Raw genomic sequence first — 15,286 nt, 5'->3', positions numbered from 1 at the left:
TGATCAACTGAAGTATTTCTTAGTTTATCCATGGTTTCTTTACTGTTATCTTCCTTGTAACTACAGTTTTCTTTCCAACTTCTGTGATTGCCCTTCTTCAAGATGCCCATTTCTCTTCAGCCAAACTGCCCATGAGCTATTCCTCATCACTGTATCTATAGCTTTAGAAAACTTCAAGCTTATCTCCCGTTCCTTAGTACTTCCGTATCCTAATTCTTTGCATACTGATTCATCTTCACTATGACTTGTCTCTTAAACTTCAGCCTACTTTTCATCATTAATAAGTTGTGATCTGAATCTATATCTGCTCCTAGGTATGTCTCACAACTGAGTATCTGATTTCAGCATCTCTGCCTGACCACGACGTAATCTAACTGAAATCTTCCCATGTCTCCAGCCTTTTCCAAGTATACCTTCTCCTCTTGTGTGTCTTGAACAGAATATTCACTATTACTAGCTGAAATTTACTGCAGAAGTCAATTTGTCTTTCTCCTCTCTCATTCCCTCTACCAAGTCCATATTCTCCTGCAACTCTCTGTTCCACTCCTTTCCCAACAACTGCATTCCAGTCCCCAATGAGCATTAGATTTTCATCTCACTTTATGTACTGAACTATTTGTTCCATATCCACATATACTTCCTCTATCTCTTCATCTTCAGCTTGCAACATTGGCGTGTATATCTGAACTATTGTTGTTGGTGAAAGGCAACAACTCACCTATAGAGGACTGACACATAGAGCACAGTAACACATGACAGAAAACAGCATTCACACTATAGCTTTTGAGCACTAGCTCTTTTGATGGTAGCTCTTTTGCCAGAAATAGTACACATATTCATGCAAGCAACCATACACACACACACACACACACACACACACAAATGCACACTCCAGTGTCCATGGCAAGACCTGTATGGCTGCTTGTGTAAATATTTGTACAACTGCAGGAAAAAAGAGTTAGTACTCTAAAGCTAGTGTGAATGCTGTTTTCTGTTATGTGTTACTGTGCTCCATGCATTGATCCACTACAGGTGAGTGGTTCCCTTTCCCTTACTTTAAATGTTGACTTTAATTCGATTAATATAACATTTACAACAATGAAAAGAAGTATATGTAACTGTCATGAATTTAATTAAAGGGACACAGTAGTGACCACGTGGGTGAGTCAGTCCGCCTGTAACAGTTTTGTTGAAGGTTGTATGGAGTTTGAAGTTGTCAGACTCTCTAAATATAAATGTCTTTTCTGATTATAATGAATACAGCACAAATGAAATAGAAAGGGGCTTGTAGCTCATTTCCACAATTAGAGTGCTAGTTTCCTGTTCCAGTATGCAATATGCGAGTGGGCCCTGATTGAAACCAGCATCATCAGCAGCCATTATGAATTAAGGCACGAAGGAATTACAGACATTGACTGTGAGTGGGCACATAATGAAATCAAAGTGGTAAGTTAAAAATTTGTGCCAGACTAGGATTCGAACCCAGATCTCCTGCTTACTAGGAAAATGATCTGACCACTAAGCCATCTGGACACAATTTTCAACTTCTTTGCACACTACTAATGTTGTAGTGCCCCTTGCCCATTATCCTCATTAGTTGTAGCATTTCGCTGATTCCTGTAAGAGTTAGAGCCTGATGTGCATCTGCAGTGAAGAGATCATTGGCCATTTCAGCTTAATACGCTTTCAGCTTTCAGTACGTGAAAGAACTTGCCCCCCTTCTAACAGCCGTGTACTGCAAGTCTCTAGAGGAACGGAAGGTTCCAAATGATTGGAAAAGAGCACAGGTAGTCCCAGTCCTCAAGAAAGGTCGACGAGCAGATGCGCAAAACTATAGACCTATATCTCTGACGTCGATCTGTTGTAGAATTTTAGAACATGTTTTTTGCTCGAGTATCATGTCGTTTTTGGAAACCAAGAATCTACTATGTAGGAATCAACATTGATTCCAGAAATAGCAATCGTGTGAGACCCAACTCGCTTTATTTGTTCATGAGACCCAGAAAATATTAGATACAGCCTCCCAGGTAGATGTTATTTTTCTTGACTTCCGGAAGGCGTTCGATACAGTTCCGCACTGTCGCCTGATAAACAAAGTAAGAGCCTAAGGAATATCAGACCAGCTGTGTGGCTGGATTGAAGAGTTTTTAGCAAACAGAACACAGCATGTTGTTATCAATGGAGAGACGTCTACAGACTTTAAAGTAACCTCTGGCGTGCCACAGGGGAGTGTTATGGGACCATTGCTTTTCACAATATATATAAATGACCTAGTAGATAGTGTCGGAAGTCCCATGCGGCTTTTCGCGGATGATGCTGTAGTATACAGAGAATTGCAGCATTAGAAAATTGTAGCGAAATGCAGGAAGATCTGCAGCGGATAGGCACTTGGTGCAGGGAGTGGCAACTGACCCTTAACATAGACAAATGTAATGTATTGCAAATACATAGAAAGAAGGATCCTTTATTGTATGATTATATGATAGCGGAACAAACACTGGTAGCAGTTACTTCTGTAAAATATCTGGGAGTATGCGTGCGGAACGATTTGAAGTGGAATGATCATATAAAATTAATTGTTGGTAAGGCGGGTACCAGGTTGAGATTCATTGGGAAAGCCTTAGAAAATGTAGTCCATCAACAAAGGAGGTTGCTTACAAAACACTCGTTCGACCTATACTTGAGTATTGCTCATCAGTGTGGGATCCGTACCAGATCGGGTTGACGGAGGAGATAGAGAAGACCCAAAGAAAAGCAGCGCGTTTCGTCACAGGGTTATTTGGTAACCGTGATAGTGTTACGGAGATGTTTAACAAACTTAAGTGGCAGACTCTGCAAGAGAGGCGCTCTGCATCGCGGTGTAGCTTGTTCGCCAGGTTTCGAGAGGGTGCGTTTCTGGATGATGTATCGAATATATTGCTTCCCCCTACTTATACCTCCCGAGGAGATCACGAATGTAAAATTAGAGAGATTAGAGCACGCACGGAGGCTTTCAGACAGTCGTTCTTCCCACGAACCATACGCGACTGGAACAGGAAAGGGAGGTAATGACAGTGGCACGTAAAGTGCCCTCCGCCACACACCGTTGGGTGGCTTGCGGAGTATAAATGTAGATGTAGAATTATATACATAAGGTGAGAATTCGAGTCTGATGGGAGTGATGCTAGGAAAGGCCATGCAGCCGCGATGACCCCCATGTCTGGATGACTTAGTGGTCAGAGCATTTGCCTCGTAAGAAGGGAACCTGGGTTTGAATTCTGGTCCAGCACAAATCTTCAAATTTTAGTATGGGAAACCAAACAATGCGAAAGACACCAACCATTTGCTCCATTAATTCTCTGCAGTTCCTGATCCTTTAACACCCGGTACTCTGCATGTCAGCATCGATGCCATCTCCCTTTATGCTAACATCTCCAATGCCCTTGGCCTTGCCTCTACTGAACACCACTTTTCCTAATGCCCGAGTGACTCCAAACCAACAACCTCCTTCCTGGTTACCATAACCAACTACATCCTCACTCACAATTAGTTCTCCTTTGAAGGCATCACCTACAAACAAATCTGTGGTACAGCAATGGGCACCCACATAGCAACATGTACTGCCAATGTATTCCTGGATCATTTACACACTAACGTGAAGTATCTGCGCTAGCAGAATATGAAATGCAGAAAAAAACAAGTCTGAAAACAATTTATTAGACTCACCAAAACAAAACAATACCATCTCCAAAAGGACAACAGACTCGATCCCAACAGTGGATTGTCACAAATATAAAATAATAATAGAAAAGACCCAACTCTTCACAGGGAGAGATCACAATCAAAACATTCTACAATGTCAAGATGTTCATCGACTATACCAAGTCCATCTGCAAGGGATCAGCCAGCTAGAAGAGGCGTCTGCTTTGGTTGCCAGGGTGGCAGCTCTGTATACTTCCAAGTGGTGCATCAAACTGCCCTTTGCTGATAGTGCGCCACCCTGTAAAGCCTGTTTGGCGGATGTATCTTCTGGAACTATTTGCTATCACATGCCTGGCATATCAAAGTAGTTCCTGGGCTAGCTGTGACCTCTGGTGAAGCTGTTCTGCAGGCTCTGTGAATGGGTAGCAGTGGCGTCCGGTGGAGACCTGGTGATGTGTTGTGTTGTGGCTGCTGGTAAATATTTGTGTTGACAACACAGACAACGTACATTTTCCTGATGAATATATGCCCTGTGATGCAGGCATCCTGTGTTGATTGGACGTGAAGTGGGATGCTGATGCAGAAGGTGCTATGATGTCTGAAGTGGGCAGCCACAGCATAAAGGAAACCTTCCTAAACACTCAGAATCCGAAACCGATCACCTGGTTCAGATTCAATGATGGCATCTTCGTTATCTGGATGAAGTGTGAGGGAACCCTCCCCACATTCTTCAGAACCTCAATGCCTTTTCCCCATTTGCTTCATCTGGTCCTCCTCAACCCAACAAGCCACATTCCTTCAACTCAGTCTCCATTTCAAGAGTGGCTACATTACTACCTCTGTCCATATCAAACACATCAACCAGCCACCAACAATACCTCCACCTTGAAGGCTGCTATCTGTTCCATAATAATATGTCCCTTCCATGTAGCCTAGGCACCCATGGTTGCCTCATCTGTAATGATGAACAGTCCCTTTCCAAATATGCCAAGAGTCTTGCTGAGGCATTCACAGGCCAAAATTAGACATCCAGCCCTGTCCAATAACTGATATCCTGTATCTTTCCCCACAAACTCACTGTCCAACCACACTGAAGCTCTCCTCTTGCGATTCAGTACCATCAAGGGTGGAACTGAATCACATTCTCCACCAAGGTTTTGACTACTTCTCACTGTGTCCTGAAATGAAAATGTTCTCCCCAACCCTCCCATAATGGTATTCTATCAACCATTCAAAAGGCTCATCTCCATGCAACAGATCTAGATGCAAGACCTGCCCCATACATCCTCCCACTACCACCTACTCTAGTCCTATCACAGGCACCTGCAACCACATCAGAGGCAGGGCCATCTGTAAAAGCATCAATGTAATCTATCAACCAATCTGCAACCACTGGCCTGTATTATACATGGTCACAACAAGTAACAAGCTCTCTGTCCGCATGAGAAACTATTGCCAAACTGTGGACAGTAGACAGCAGGACAAACATTTGATAAACTTTTTGCCCCCCTGTAATGACTGCTACACAGCCAGCACCATACGGATTCTTCCCACCAAGATTAGCTTTTCTGAATTCTACCTATGAGAAAGAATTCTCTCTATAATATAACCTTCAATCCCCAACCCCCCCTCCCCCTCAATCCCCCACCCCCGCCCCCTTGGCCTTGATCTTCGTCAGTCCCTGTTCTCCACCTACCTTTTCTCTTCCCTGTTCCCATGCCGGTACTGCATACACCTTCTCTGCTGCCAACACACATACAAAGAAGTCATTTCCCCTTCTTTAAGTCTCTCCTCTCTCTTGCCCCCCCTCCCTCCCTCCCCATTCCCCCCACCACAACAGAGCTTCATAATGCTGCACCTGGCAGCCCTATCCCGTCCCCACCACATCCCTGCATGTTCTCAAAGGCAGCTCTAGCATCTTCCCCCATCTCTACCCTACTATCCTTACCTCTCCTCATGCCTCTCCCTTAACCTCACCATCCACCCAAGATTGCTGATCACATCAGATGCAATTGCATTTGGGCCTCAGCACCTCCAGAAACTGCTCATATATGTGAGAGAGTGCTCGGGTGCATGTGTGTGAGTTTTCTACTATGGAAGGAGGATTGTCTTCAAAAGCTTAAATACTTTAGCATTCTTTTTCATTTTGCATTCTGGGTCTTGGTGCCTCCTCTATGTGGTGGGTTGCATTAGACCTATTCCATATAGTTGAAATTGTCATAGTACTGTTATGATAGAAAGCTTCCTAATCTGTTCATGGAAGAAAGAAGTTGGCTACCTCAGTAGTCAATTGCACATATACTGTTTGACTGCAGCATTTTCTTTGAAACATTCCTCTCCTGATGTTTTCTTCAGTGGACCGAATATGTGGTAGTCACTTGGGGACAAGTCTGGACTGTAAGGTGAGTGATGAAGAGATAGTGTGTTTTTCACTAATTAAGAGTTGCTCTACGGGGCTGAGTGCTGTCATGCAGGAGGGTATTCGGAACTGGCTGCCAGATATGCAATCTTGGCATCATCCATTAGCTTGCAGTAGTAGTTTGTCATTCAACTGTGCAGGTAGTCAATCAGCAGTACATCTTTTGAGTACCTTAACACAGTTGCCAAAACTTTTCTGGCTGAAAGCCAAGTTTTGGCCTTGATCGGTGCCCCCTCTGCAACTTTCCTCCTCTCCATACACATCCTCTTGTTCTACGGGGTAAATTGACAGTCCCACATTTCGCAGCAGGTCACAACATGGTTCTGAACACATCTCCTTCTTGTTCAGAGTAATTCGGAAGATGCTGATTGATGTCTTTCTGCACATTCTTTTGTGCCTTGATGAGAAGATTTGGAACCTAGTTACCAATATTCTTCGATATCCAAGTGTGACCAATAAAATTGTATGGACACTTTCAAGAATCACTATCACCTATCATGCAATCTTGGCAACAGCAATGTTGCAATGAAACTATACAAGCTCAGACATAACTCATACATTGTCTTCTCTGAAACTGGTCATCAAATTTCATTTGTGGCTTTGATTTTATACTTTATCATGACCATTTTGGAACTTCTGGGACCAACTGACACCTGGGTTACACTTACAGTAGCATCACTTTACACTTCAAACTGTCAATTAATTTCATGTTTTACTTGGTGAGAAAATGAATAATAATGTGTTGTTTAGCAAGCACTGGTACTTCTGTTCACTTAATGGCAATACTGAAACGGGGTACATACTTGTGGTGGCCATGTGCTACCCCATCTCCATTCTCCTGCAAGCAATTCCCCAGTTCGCTGTACGGATCATGTCACTACAAAGTCAAATGAACTTAGTTGGGGTATTTATTTCACTGATCCTAGTAATATGATACTGGAAAGTACTGGGTAGATTACATTTTGCGGAATGTGTGAAGATAAGGATAGTTGAAGTACTGAACAACACCAGACTCATAAACAAGATTTGGAGCTTTTAGCTTATCTTTCATTCATTGCCTTCCAGGGGTAACAAACATCCCCTACACATTGTAGTTGTGAATGACTGTGTTTGTTTCTTAGGTGTGTAGGAGGACACTGTCTGAAAGCTAAGCTATAAGCTCTATATCTTATTTTTATGGTTGCCTATCATCCAAAGCAACTATAAAATGAATGGTTATCTTTACTCTTTCCATTCCTTACATAACAAAATATAAAAGAAAACAAAGCTTTGAGTGGAAAAGAGGACAAATGCCAAATGGAGAATACTTCTCAAATGGAGGCAATGCTAGACTAAAGAGGATAAACTTTTGGTAAAAAGATTTCTTGTCTGCCATTACTGAGATGATCATTATCCTAAATAACCACTCTTGTTATTATAAAATTTTCCTTTAACAAAGACAAACATGCTTCATTTTGGACATTTTCTTCTAAATACATATACTTTGATCTAAGTTCTCACTGAACAGAAGTCGCTTTGAGTTGTCAACAGCTGCTCACAAAAGAAAATGAAAACTTTGCCAGCTTTTGGAAGCTACAGTACAAGTCCACCCCCCACCCTGCATCAACGCCCACCCTCCCCACACATTCTCACCTGTGTACCTACTTGCATTGTGCAGCAGGACACACAACACTGAGAATTCTATAGTTGATTTGAGTGGTAGACAGCCAGATAAATAAGATGTAGAACTTGTAGCTTAGTTTTCAGACAATACACTACTTCTGACATATGAAACAAACACAGACATGCACATCTGAGCACCACGTTCAAAGGATTTCTTCTGAAAGCAAGCAAAGTTTTCATTCTCTTTTGTGTGTGTCTGTTGACTACTCAACACTGTTGCTATCTAGTGAGTGTTCTCCTTTACTCCTAAATTTTTCTCATTCTGCCAAAACTTTCCTCACTAAACTGATCTAAGTATCAAATTCTATATCAGTTTTTGAATGCATAATTCTCATCATTTATCATGTTTTAACACGACTCTGCAGTAATCACATTCTGAAGAGAAACCTATGCATAACTTAATGAATACACTACATAAACTTATTGCCTACTGAGATGTAAGAACAGTACCAGCAAAATTTCTTTGAATCCTCGGCATAGCTCGTAGACTACTTTTCTCATGTGTGGAACAAGTGTGAAAATTCTTAGAGGTCGTACACATCTGAGTATCATAAGAAGCTGTGCTCCTGAATTCGGTGGAACATTCTTTGGCATCCAGCAAAGAAAAACAAGATTCACCTGAAACAGACATATATCGTCAGTATTAAATTTTAAATTGTGTTTACTTACAATATAAAATACAATCACATGTGTATGTTTGCATTATTCTGTCTGGACTGATCTATGGAGAGGAAATGTGGAAATATGTGACATACTTGGCACATTAGTATAAGATCATCTTTGTGCATCAGACCATGTGGGCAGATGTCTTGTGTTAGGGGCTGAGGATGACACAGCAAACACATACGGATGATATTATGCATGAAATGATCACTGACAAATTAGAGGTCAGCCACTGTCAATGAAAGGTGGACAATAGTTGTATGCCTCCAATCATGTCATTTAGCAGGATTAAAAAGGAACACAGGAGGGAGAAAACTTTCAACAGCAGTGCAGGGAAGGTTTACCACATACTATTACCAAGTCAGAGGATATTCCTCCTGCTTAATTTGTCCAACAAAAACAACACCTACCCTAGGTAAAGATTTCACAGTATCCTCACTCACAACTTCTATCTGACTGAACAAGTTTAGTTATACGCTCAGTGAACATGTGGATGCGTTCCTCTCACAAAGGTATCACATGGTTCAATGTATGTGGTGTCTTGCCTTTTGTAGGTATCTCTATGAACAATACGATAGTGTCCTGTTCACAGAGTTGCAGTTTAGCCTAGAGGGAGATTCTGAGTGTCAAATCCCTGGCAAAAATTGTGAAAAGGGACCAATGTGGTAACACCAGTGTTTACTTCTGTGACAACATCATGTCAGTAGCACACATATGCTTCTATGAGTACTCCAATGGCTGCAGTTACAAGGATGACATCATGAAAATGTGCAGTTTTTATGGTGCATGTAATGGCTGGTTCCACATGACACATAGTAACCACCACACACAACTGATCTAGTGGATGAGTACCTACAACTTAGGACATAACATATCTACAGCAGTCCATTTACTTCTTAGGAAGCTCTAAACAAAAGTACTATAGCCCCAAAACTGTCCCCTCTGTCTACTGCTGACCTCCAGCAATGTTAAGTGTTCCTGAAAGCCATGCTGGATGGCCTGATCTACAAAATTAAGGGCCTTTTTCATGCAGAATTGTGATGTGAGGGCATCACAACCTACAGGGACAGTCAGTATGGCTCTGTATGTTGGACTACACACATAGTAAACGTAATCCATTACTCATCATAGGTTATATCTTGTACCTGTAACATTCAATCACCTGTTAGTTAGTTAGTTACGTGTTCCATTGATCAATAGCATGGAAAACTGTTACAATGTGGAACGTGTCAAATGCACAAGAAATGTGCACAGGTAACAAGTTTTTTTTTCTTTATTATTTTCTTTTTTTTGTTTACATTATAGTGTTATACCTAAATATTTCTATTATCTATCCCATTCCCTTAAATGGCACAAAATACATATATTATATCTCTAGATTTATTTACTCATATTCAAGATTCATCTACGGTATAGAAGGAGTTGTCAACGAGGTATGATTTCAATTTGTTTTTGAAACTATTACTGCTGTCTGTCAGACATTTTATTTCATCTGGCATTAGGAGTGATTTAAAATGCAATGATCATATAAAGTTGATAGTCGGTAAAGCAGATGCAAGACTGAGATTCATTGGAAGAATCCTAAGGAAATGCAATCTGAAAACAAAGGAAGTAGGTTACAGTACGCTTGTTCACCCACTGCTTGAATACTGCTCACCAGTGTGGGATACGTACTAGATAGGGTTGATAGAAGAGATAGAGAAGATCCAACGAAGAGCAGTGCGCTTTGTTACAGGATCATTTAGTAATCGTGAAAGCGTTACGGAGATGATAGATAAACTCCAGTGGAAGACTCTGCAGGAGAGAGGCTCAGTAGCTCGGTACAGGCTTTTGTTAAAGAACATACCTTCACTGAAGAGTCAAGCAGTATATTGCTCCCTCCTAAGTATATCTCGCGAAGAGACTATGAGGATAAAATCAGAGAGATTAGAGCCCACACAGAAGTATATCGACAATCCTTCTTTCCATGAACAATAGACAATAGATAGTGTCGGAAGCTCCATGCGGCTTTTCGCGGATGATGCTTTAGTATACAGAGAAGTTGCAGCATTAGAAAATTGTAGCGAAATGCAGAAAGATCTGCAGCGGATAGGCACTTGGTGCAGGGAGTGGCAACTGACCCTTAACATAGACAAATGTAATGTATTGTGAATACATAGAAAGAAGGATCCTTTATTGTAGGATATAAAATGTAGACTGGCAATGGCAAGGAAAGCGTTTCTGAAGAAGAGAAATTTGTTAACATCCAGTATTGATTTAAGTGTCAGGAGGTCATTTCTGAAAGTATTCGTATGGAGTGTAGCCATGTATGGAAGTGAAACATGGACGATAAATAGTTTGGACAAGAAGAGAATAGAAGCTTTCGAAATGTGGTGCTACAGAAGAATGCTGAAGATTAGATGGGTAGATCACATAACTAATGAGGAAGTATTGAATAGGATTGGGGAGAAGAGAAGTTTGTGGCACAACTTGACCAGAAGAAGGGATCGGTTGGTAGGACATGTTCTGAGGCATCAAGGGATCACCAATTTAGTATTGGAGGGCAGCGTGGAGGGTAAAAATCGTAGAGGGAGACCAAGAGATGAATACACTAAGCAGATTCAGAAGGATGTAGGTTGCAGTAGGTACTGGGAGATGAAAAAGCTTGCACAGGATAGAGTAGCACGGAGAGCTGCATCAAACCAGTCTCAGGACTGAGGACCACAACAACAACAATGATAGCGGAACAAACACTGGTAGCAGTTACTTCTGTAAAATATCTGGGAGTATGTGTGCGGAACGATTTGAAGTGGAATGATCATATAAAATTAATTGTTGGTAAGGCGGGTACCAGGTTGAGATTCATTGGGAGAGTCCTTAGAAAATGTAGTCCATCAACAAAGGAGGTGGCTTACAAAACACTCGTTTGACCTATACTTGAGTATTGCTCATCAGTGTGGGATCCGTACCAGATCGGGTTGACGGAGGAGATAGAGAAGATCCAAAGAAGAGTGGCGCGTCTCGTCACAGGGTTATTTGGTAACCGTGATAGCGTTACGGAGATATTTAACAAACTCAAGTGGCAGACTCTGCAAGAGAGGCGCTCTGCATCGCGGTGTAGCTTGCTCGCCAGGTATCGAGAGGGTGCGTTTCTGGATGAGGTATCGAATATATTGCTTCCCCCTACTTATACCTCCCGAGGAGATCACGAATGTAAAATTAGAGAGATTAGAGCAAGCATGGAGGCTTTCAGACAGTCGTTCTTCCCGCGAACCATACGCGACTGGAACAGGAAAGGGAGGTAATGACAGTGGCACGTAAAGTGCCCTCCGCCACACACCGTTGGGTGGCTTGCGGAGTATAAATGTAGATGTAGATAGATGTAGAGACTGGAATAGAAGGGAGAACAGATAGAGGTAATCAAGGTACCCTCCGCCACACACCATCAGGTGGCTTGCGGAGTATGGATGTAGATGTAGATGTTTTCAAACGTTTTATAGCAGCATATTTTACCCCTTTCTGTGCCAAAGATAGGTTAAGTAAAGGATAGTGTAGATCTTTATTTTTCCTGGTATTGTAAACATGAAAGTTGCTGTTGATTTTAAACTGGTCCATGTTGTTGAGAAAAAATTTCGTTACTGAATAAATGTACTGTGAAGCAGATGTAAGAATTCCTAACCTTTTAAACAGATGCCTACAAGATGTGCGACTAGGAACCACACACATTATTCTAACTACTGTCTTTTGAGCAGTGAATACCTTTTGCCTAAGTGTTGATTTGCCGCAGAATATTATTCTGTATGACATCAGAAATTAAACTTCTGAAACTCAGTTAGCAAATTAGTTTGGCTTGCTATCTGAAGTAGTGGAGGAAGGACCTTATTCAGATGTAGTTGAATGTAGGTTGAAGCAGAATACTAGCTTAAAGAAAAAAGACATGTCGAGATCAAACCAGGATAGGAAAAGAAGAATTCTGCTTATAGGTAGCAGTCATGGGAGGAGTGTGGGCCAACAGCTTCAGGAGAAATTAGGGACAGAGTACCAGGTCACAAGTTTTGTGAAACCAAGTGCTAGCCTTAGCCAGGTGACAGAAAACGTAGGTCAGCTATGCAAGGACTTTGAGAAGGAAGATCAGGTAATTATAGTTGGGGGAGCAGGAAACAGCCTGGCTATGAATCCAAGATATAGTATTAGGAGTGACCTGGATAAAATAGGAGCAGAAACTGGGCACACAAATGTGGGGTTTGTGGAGGTCTTTCAGTGCCATGATCAGCCCTGGGCAAACACTGCTGTAAGGCATGTTAACACTGAGCTGAATGGGATGCTCCAGACACTGACAAAGTCTCACATGAGTGTTGTTCCAGTTGATACTATTCGTAGGTAGGGTTACACTACATATGGCCTGCACCTTAATAGAAAGGGGAAAGATAAGTTAGCTTCTCTATTAGCAGATACTGTAAGGGGGGCTACAGTCACACAAGGGGTGATCCCTGTGGTTATTGCGACCAGGCAGACAGGTTTTTAGGTAAAAGCCAACTCCTAGACAGACAACAACCAAGGAAAATAGAAGAAAACAAACTTCATGTGCAGTAAATAGGGTTAAAGCTAAGGGTGGTATCAACTTACTTCACCAAAATATCATGGGAATAAAAAATAAAGTAGATGAGCTGATAATATGTTTAGATGATCTCAAAAATAAGGAAGAGATTGATATACTTTGTCTGTCTGAGCACCATGTAACCGTGGGGATGGAAAATGTCAGTATAAATGGGTATAATTTAGAATCTTACACTTGTAGATCTAGTATGGATAAAGGAGGAGTTGCCATTTTCTTAAAAGAAGGGTAAAAATACAGAACTGTTGAAGTAAGCAGATTTTGTGTTGATCAGCACTTTGAGGTTTGTGCATGTGAACTTCAGCTACATAATGTTGTGTAGATATTAGCAACAGTGTACAGGTCTCCACTAGGAGATTGGGAACTATTCATAAAAAAAGTGTGACTCCCTATTATGCTGTCTGTCAGACAAAAAGAAGAAGTTATTAATCTGTGGTGATTTCAATGTTAACTTTCTAAGCAATTCTAATAGGAAAAGTGAACCAGAAGTGTTGTTAACAACATATAACTTAGAATCAGTGATCAATTTCTCTACATGTATAGCTCAGGACAGTAGTACTCTAATAGATAACGTATTTGTACAGCAAGAGGATGTAGAACAAACACATGCTTTCCCTGTGGTAAATGGATTATCTGACCATGATGCACAATTGATTAAATTACAAAACCTAACAGGGAGTACACTTCAGAAAGCATTAAGTAAAAGTGTGAGGGTGCTCAACCTGGAACCTATAGATCACTTCAGAGAAAGTTTAGGAAATGTAAACTGGGAAGATGTATATAATGATAAATGCAGCATATTTCTTGATAAATTTATATCCCTTTTTGAACATTGTTTTCCAAAGAAAATTACTAAATGTAACACCACAAACTTTTCAAAGAAACCTTGGAATACTACAGGTATTAAAGTGTCTTCAGAAAGAAAAAGAAAACTGTATGAGACAGCAAGAACTAGTAAAGATCCAGAAGTAGTTTTACACTATAAAAATTATTGTAACATACTGAGAAAAGTTGTAAGGAAATCAAGAAATATGTATGTTAGAGAAGAAATTAACAACTCAAGCAATAAAATCAAATCAATATGGAATGTTGTTAGAAGGGAGACATGAAAAGTAACCACTGGGGTAGGTAGTATTACTGTTAAAGAGAATGAGACCATCTTAACCAATAGTACACAGGTAGCCAATGTATTTAACAATCACTTCTTAAGTGTAGGAGAAAAAAATGGTGAGAATAGTTCAAAAGAAAAAGCCAGGCAGTACATGAAAGAGTCAGTTTTGAAAATTTTTAGTCAGATTAAGTTTCATGTAACAATCTCTTGTGAAATACAGAAAATTATTAAATCTTTGAAAAATATATGTTCTGTTGGAGTAGATGACATCTCTAACAAGTTATTAAAACAATGTGGGGCAATTACAGCTGATGTTTTGAGTCACATATGTAATGCATCACTGACTCAGGGTATTTTTCCAGACAGGTTAAAATATGCCATTGTCAGGCCTCTCTACAAAAAGGGGGAAACTACAGATGTCAATAATTACTGGCCAGTATCCTTGCATACACCATTTCCAAAAATCTTTGAGAAAGTAATGTACTCAAGAGTGATTCGACATCTCAACAGTAATGGGATACTTGGTAAATCACTGTTCGGATTTCAGAAATGCTGTTCCACTGAGACAGCAATATACAATTTCACTGTCCACATAATAGAGGCTTTAAATAGTAAAACATCGCCAGTAGGACTACTCTTGACTTAGCCAAAGAATTTGATTGTGTAAACCATGACATTATGTTAGAGAAATTACAATTCTATGGTATAAATGGAACAGCATATGAGTGGTTTAAGTCATATCTACAGAACAGGAAGCAAAAAGTGTCTTTATATGCTTCAAGTAATTCAAAGGAGTTTGCCACTTCATCTAACTGGGGTGAAATTACATTAAGTGTTCCACAAGGTTCGATCATGGGTCCCCTCCTGTTTTTGATATATGTGAATGACCTCCCTTCTTATGTGAAACAAGATGCTGAACTGATACTGTTTGCTGATGATACAAGCATAATTATTAATCCAGTAAAAGAAAGTCCGATAGAAAATGACACAAAGAAGGTCTTAGGAAAAGTTACTAATTGGTTTTCTGCAAATGGGCTTTCTCTGAACTTTGAAAAAACACAGTACATCCAATTTTCTGCTGCAAAAAGTATAATTCCATCAATAAATATAACACATCAAAAGAAGTCAGTAGCCAGGGTAGAGCATTCAGTTTTAG

General features: G+C 40.6%; 1 protein-coding gene across 1 annotated transcript in view; it reads right to left on the bottom strand.

Annotated features, from left to right (window-relative positions):
- The window catches only part of LOC124548715 (sodium leak channel non-selective protein), a 436,855-nt gene that overhangs the window by 129,392 nt on the left and 292,177 nt on the right, over nt 1–15,286 (bottom strand). Inside the window, exon 19 of the mRNA XM_047125188.1 lies at nt 8,213–8,380. Within this exon, the coding sequence (XP_046981144.1) occupies nt 8,213–8,380 (168 nt within the window). The remainder of the gene's footprint in view (nt 1–8,212; nt 8,381–15,286) is intronic.

This window comes from Schistocerca americana, chromosome 1 (assembly GCF_021461395.2).
Source record: "Schistocerca americana isolate TAMUIC-IGC-003095 chromosome 1, iqSchAmer2.1, whole genome shotgun sequence".
NCBI lineage: Eukaryota > Metazoa > Arthropoda > Insecta > Orthoptera > Acrididae > Schistocerca > Schistocerca americana.
The sequence above is the reverse complement of the archived record's forward strand: the minus strand, read 5'-3'. Positions and strand labels throughout refer to the sequence as shown.